The 7130-nt window shown below is 34.7% G+C and overlaps 1 protein-coding gene across 1 annotated transcript in view; it reads right to left on the bottom strand.

Moving 5' to 3' along the window:
• Positions 1-3540: 3540 nt before the first annotated feature.
• The window catches only part of nudcd1 (NudC domain containing 1), a 25051-nt gene continuing 21461 nt past the window's right edge, over positions 3541-7130 (bottom strand). Inside the window, exons 8-9 of the mRNA XM_073821469.1 lie at positions 4279-4438; positions 3541-4098 (exon numbers count right to left, since the gene is read on the bottom strand). Coding sequence (XP_073677570.1) covers positions 3812-4098; positions 4279-4438 — 447 coding nt within the window. The 3' untranslated portion in view covers positions 3541-3811. The remainder of the gene's footprint in view (positions 4099-4278; positions 4439-7130) is intronic.

A 7130-nucleotide genomic window follows, 5' to 3' on the forward strand; every position in this document is an offset into this window, starting at 1 on the left:
CACGGTGTGCAGTGGTAAGACACCGACCTCCAAAACGCCTTCCGGAGAATAGTTCATCCATTAAGCAAATGTAGGCTATTTCCTGTGGTTATGTAGTGTCTGCTTTTCTGTTTACCAATGTCTTGTGACGTCATTCTGCTTCAAAATGACCATGGTTGCTTTGTACATAGATAAAGAGTTTCTAAAATAAAACCACGACAGGACTGGAAAAAATGGGAGAGAATAAAAAAGAAAAAAGAGAATAAGGCTGCGTTCTTATGAAAGATCCTTGTTATTGGGCAGACATGAGCCACTGTCACACATCTTTCTCATGTCATGAGGTTCAAGGGTCCCATATAAAATGGCACTTGAGAAGATGGATCTCATCTCGACCACATAAAGATTCTTTTGAAACAGACCAATGTGCCTTGAACACACTAGAACACAAAAATGAAGCATTTTCCAAAATGGTCTTGGGGATACTGCAGTCCAAGTTTAAAGTAAACAGTTCAGTTTGTCCATAACTGTGCTCTAAAATGCTATCCACCTTATTTTTCAACACGGAAGTAAGCTGTTTACTGTGAATGGGTGAGACTTCTGGTTCATTAGCCACTGTAGGGAAATAGCAGGAGGAATAACAAAATGCACTGAACTAAAAAAAAAACAGTTTGCATTACAAACCAGTGTGTTCATAATTAAGATAATACATTAAAATAATATGGTGAGACACACCAGTTACAATATCAAGCAGCAAAACAAGTTTTGTACAGCTAAAAAAAGTTGGAAGCATGAGACCAGAAGCCAGAAGCATTAAATTTACAAATGGCCAGATCCAATCTTATGGGAAAAATTAGGTGGATTGGCCTACACAAAATTCATAAATAATTAAAATATCTGAAATATATAATAGTTTAATATTAAATGTATACATATGTCTGCAAATCAAATGATTTGCAATCCACGCTCTGAAGTTCAGATCTTAATCAAATGATTTGCGATCCGCACACCGAAGCTATAAGCTTAAATAGCTATAATATATAAATGCATGCCTAAAAAATTACTGGAATTTTTTATTAATTAAACAGTCTGTTAATTATTCCTTGCTAAATGTATGTTTGTACACAGCCTTTACTCATGTACGAGCATCACCTGATACAGACTGTCCATGTACACCACAGTCAGAAAGCAACATCTCCACATGCATTAAAAGAAACTCACAGATCTTCCTCTCAGCTGTCCAGTGATTCTGGTGCAGATAATGAATCCAAACATCACAGGCTAATTTAATCACAAACACATGATTTAATCTGAGGCCTGAACAAATAAGGTTCACCTCGCTAAACAAAACAGCCGAGACAGATCTATCTCCCAGGCGTATCTCTTTGGATCCTGACAAATTGTATTTGAAAGGGCCGTAACACAGGGTGAAAAACAAACATGCAATAGTCTGAACAGACATAAAGGAGATTAACTGCAGAACCAAGGAAAAACATAAGAGACTGTAAGAATATGTTGCTTGGTGTTTCCGTTTACAGGATGTATATGTACTTTGAAGGAAAGTCTAAATTTAATCTCTTTTTTTTTAACAAATCATAAAAATCAGTTGATGATAAATGATAACTAACATTCTCCTTTTACTACAGGCCTAACAAAATGTTCTAACCTTTAAAAATGTTGCAATAATAAATTCATATAGACAAAAATGAGACGTCTAGACGTCTGGCAGAAAGAAAAATAATAGCCATGTGTTCTTGTGATTTGTAACAAGATGAAGTAATCAGTAACGGGGGGATACTGATTTGACATATTAGAGGGGAACGATTTAATGCAACGTTATTTTGGCCATGTACCTTTCCTATATATACTGCTGTATCTTTGTTGCTGGTGGGATTCTCTGTGATTGAGACGAGATCCTCTGGCCATGATTAAAAGCATATTCAAAGGCATCGTCTGGTGTCTGTCTGGTTACTGCTGTGCAGAAGGTATTAGGGAACATTAGAGATCTTAATCCCAAGTGATAATATTCATGGGGGCAAGACATTGTCTGACTCAGAGTGAGACTCTCTTAGGCACTGGGTAGCTGTAATTCTTTTCAGAATTGTCTGAAAATCGAGCTTTGCAGTTAGAAAAGTCAACTTCAGTATAATTTCAGTGTCGGGAGAAACAGCTCAACTTAAGTCAGGTGCGTAGGGGAATTTCTACCACAATTTTTGGCGAGCCAGCCAGGAGTCGAACCTAGAATTTTCTGCAAACAAGTATAACTTTTTATTAGGAAGTAAAGTGGGAGAGAGAGAGGGGAGAGTCAGGAAAAGGTCCACGAGCTGGGATTCAAACTGATGGCAGAAGCGACACGGCGCTGTATGTCAGTGAGCTACCCATGAGGCTATTGCCGCTGATGTATAACAATTAAATTATTATTTTTTAAAGAAGTCTCTTCTCATCACCAAGCCTGCATTTATTTGATCCAAAGTACAGCAAAAACTTCTGAAATATTTTGACCATTTAAAATAACTGTTTTCTATTTGATTATATTTTTAGAATATATATTATTATTCCATGTGATTATAAAGCTAAATTTTTAGCATGATTACTCCAGTCACATGATCCTTCAGAAATCATTTCTGATTTTCGGCTTTAAAAAAAAAAAACATTTATCTAAGGACATTTTTTATCAGGTTTCTTTGAAGAACAGAACTGAAACATAAATCTTTTTTACCATTATAAATGTCAATCACTTTTGATTAATTTAAAGCATCCTTGCTAAATAAAAATATTCTATAATATAAATTCTATAATTTATTTCCCACCAAAAAAAAAAAAAAAATTATACTGACTCCAAGCTTTTGAATAGTATAGTGTATAATTTTACAAAAGCTTTTTATTTCTGATAAATGCTGATCTTGAATCAGCAAAGAAAAAGAAAAGTAAAAAGAAAATAATAAGAAGAAAATCAGCATATTAGAATGATTTCTAAAGAATCATTTGACACTGAAAACTTGAGTAATGATGCAGAAAATTTAGTTTTTAACACAGGAACAAACATATATATTAAAATAAATACAGGTTTAGTGAGCAGAAGAGACTTCTTTAAAAAAACATTAAAGATGCTACTGTCCGAACACACAAACACATACACGTACATACACAAATACATGCTTATATAATAAAATGCTGAATAAATATATACATTTATGGAGATTTCTTAACATAATTCAAGTATTATTAAATTATTGTTTTTAACTTATTACTAAACTATTTTAAATGATTAAATTACTATTTTAAACATATGATACAGTAATTCAGGCAATTTTCTGAAATGCGTCACACCTGCCTTTCCAATTTTGATGCAGTCTCATGGCATTTGGTATCTGTTGATCTTTGACTGCTGACTCATGTCTGGCAAAATAATTGCTTTGTCAAAAAGGGTCGCAGGTGTGTTCTGATGGGGTTGTGGTCTGCAGGGAACAAAACAATGGTAAGTGTAAATACTTTCTAACTTCTGCATTGACTGTGGTCGAAATGTAAAAAAAAAAAAAACTCTCTAAGAGTGGAAAACAGACGGAGTCTTACAGATGCTTATTTATTTTATGTATCCGTTTTACATTCTAATGGAATGCAATGTAACATTCATGCGATTGATTGTGTCTCTGGAGGACATACGAGCCATTTCAATCCTAATGTTTTACATATAAAGACAAATACATACACAGACACGCCGATACATAAGAGAAGTTCATACCAACTTGGTCTTGAAATATGAGTCATGTCATACCAATCCTGACCAACCTTGGAGCAGAAGTGTCAATTCATCCAGCAGAAATACTGGAGAACCTTAATTGTTCACTTTCAGCACAAACAGGTTCTTTGCAGTCAGGACAAATAGTCTTTCGTTAGTGGCCCTGAATCCAAGTACGGGGTCATTGGTGTCCAGGTTGGCTACCTGTTGTTTGGCGACCTGCCCGACCTGCCGACCCTGTTTCCGGTTGAAGAGCACCGTGTCGACCGGCGAGGGCTGCCGGTAAATGAACACACGTCTGAGGCACTCGCAAAGAGCAGCGTAGGAGAAGTTGGGGGCACAGGTTGCAAACTTTTTATCACGTTTTGAAGCTTGAACGTAACCTGAATGGAAATAAGAATCAAGACTTTGAGATCGTTTTACACCTAGTTCTTCTTATACACAATGTCTAATTGCACATTAGGATGGAAAAAAAGAAAGCTGGTCGCCTCAGGTTGTAGAAACACTATGAGAAGGAAGTTTAAAAGTTTGACATTTCATTATTTACAAATAACTGGCCTTACCGAGTGCATTAAATGTTGAAATGTGCTCCCATATATCATTGTCCTGGTTAGGACGGGGCTGCCAGAGCAGTGCATCAACATCATGCCGTAAGCAGAAAGCTGGCATCTCAGATGGATCAATATGCACGGAGAAAAGGAACTGGTGGCTTCCAAGGCTCACCTAAAGTTCAGGAAAAAGCATGTAAATTATTCTAAATGATCTGTCTAAACAATAATAAAAAAAAAAAAAAAAAAAAAATGTCCACTATAGTATCAACCCATTCAAAAGTTTCAATATGACTTTTTAACGTATTTGAAATTAGTCTGTTATGCTCACCGAGGATGCATTTACATGATCAAAAATATAGAATTAACGGTAAGATTTGAAAATATTATTACAACTTAAAGATTTATTTTTCGGCATTTTTTGCCTTTATTGAGATAGGACAGATCAGAAGTGACAGGAAACAAAGTGGGAGAGAGATGGGGGGCGGGATCGGGAAAGGTCCTCGAATCGGGATTCGAACACGGGACGCCCAGAGCACAATGGTGCCGACATATTATTACAATTTAACTGTGTATCATATTATATATTTTAAAACATAATGTATTCCTGTGATTGCAAAGCTGAGTTTGCAGCAGCCATTACTCCAGTTGTCAGTGTCACGCTGATTTTGTACTCCAGAAACTTTTTTTTTTTTGGATTGTAAGCAAGGTTGAATATTCTTATGGAAAGTGTGTTTTTCTCCAGAAAAACAGCATTTATTACAATAATCAAAATCAGTTATGTTCCAACCTACAAATATGCTTATATATTGACTTTTTATAAATTGGATAATTAGTCTGGACAGTTTATCATTTATAAATAAACTTGTTTTAGAAATGTCTAAAGCATATGTAAAAGACCAACTCTGCTTATAAAACCTATATTCTCTGTGTTTCACATTGATCTTCTCAGTAAAAATTGAAGCTGGCAAGTTAAACGGATATGAATGGATAGTGCATTCTTTTGAGTCAATTTGTTCATTGTACTGTCTGTCTGTTATGCCATCACTCTAGCAGAAAATGAAATGAGAAAGGAAACAATCTCCATACATATTCTCATAAAAAGAGCCAATTATGAGGCGCTCATCTGAAACAACAGCAGGATTGAAACGTCAGGAGTAAACAACAGCAATGCAAGATGGTAGCAGCTGTAAGTCAACCAACATTATCGTCACATACTTGATGTAAAATGTCTTTCTTGTTATGAATCACAACCATTTTCATGTTGTACTGAAAATGATAAGTGTTATGACTTCTCAGTGACGTCTTTGCACCCCTGCACTATACACTTGCTGGCTGCCAACATATCTTTAAAAATGCAATTTTGAAAATCTCATCTTTCACTGCTCACTGGTAACTGCATATTAAATTTAGAGCAGTAAGCGGGAGCCATTATTCACAGCTGGTGACAGCTTCACATGCTTAAATGCATCTTAAAATTGCCAACACTGTCGTTTAGACATAAAACAAGCTAAATTACCTCTATAAACCTGTCTCTACAGATCTGCTTTTGGTATTGGTTTAATTACTTGAGTTCTCAAAAATATGTATCAATTTAGAAATATAATGAGTGATGCTACATTACAGTAAAACTTTGGATGTCAAATGTTTAAACATTTCCTGCATAAACAGGAAACTCTAATGGTAGTGGTAGATTGTAAGATGGCGAGCCACTATAAAGTGACTTAACCCTGTGACAGGAAGTTTTCCAGATGAAGGGCAAAGGGATGACACTTTCAGCCACTGCAAGAAGTCCCACAAAAAGGGTTCCTATGTTGTGCACACATAAACTTCTGTATATATATTTTTTTTTATTTTGCATACTCACAAAGTGCATTTTTGACAATAACTAAAGAATCACTAAACAGCTGCTATGAACATTTATTTTCATTAAATTCTTAATTTTCTATTCTTAAAAACTAAACAGGGAAAAAAAATTGGATACAAAGCCAACTTCTCTAGGCTGTAATTATAAGGGGATGCTGAAACATGTTCCTGTATTGTTTATGAGAGCGAATGTAACTGACCTCATTGATGTGCATGTTTATGGCCTCAACAGCAGCGAACACAAAAGAACAGGAGGACTGGTAATGAAACACATCTTAAAATAAAGGCCCTTAAAACCTTTGTTTCATTATGTTCAGAGTTAACACTTGTTACTGTTTGTTAGTCTCTCAGTGAGAGGTTGAAATGGTTATGGCTCTCCACAAATGGGCACCTGGCTGTGCCAGAACTGCTTCACAAGAACATCACAGAGTCTCATGTTTAATTCATGAACGCAGCAGTTGTGAAGAGCTCAACAATAAGGATTTTTTTTTTTCTGGCTTGTAATACAGATTTTTACTTGACGTACCAAAAAACAGCCAGCTAGATAACCTTACCTTGTTGTAAAAACTGATATCAGCAGAATTAGCAACACCAAATGATTAATACATCACAGCTAACAAGAAAAGAGAAAAAAAATGTAATTGATTTTTTAAACTTTTTTTTGGTTTTTGATTCTCGAAAGTTTTTTATATATATATATATATATTCTCCATTGTAAGCTTGGTTATTTATTGGGTTTTAGTTAGATATTTAGTCATTTTTATTTGAGTAATTTTTGGTCATTTAGTTGATTGTGTTTTTTTTTTCCTGTCATTTTTAATTTTTTTTTTTTAATTTCAGTTTTAGGTTTAGTAGTATACTAAGTTGCCTTTTCAAATAGATGACAAAATAAGTTCATATTTTTAATTTTATTTTTTATTAAAATTGTATCTTTGTACTTACCTTGCTGTAAAAACTTCTTGTGTACATACATACATATACATATACATATATATATATAT

The sequence above is a fragment of the Garra rufa genome, chromosome 17, assembly GCF_049309525.1.
Source record: "Garra rufa chromosome 17, GarRuf1.0, whole genome shotgun sequence".
NCBI lineage: Eukaryota > Metazoa > Chordata > Actinopteri > Cypriniformes > Cyprinidae > Garra > Garra rufa.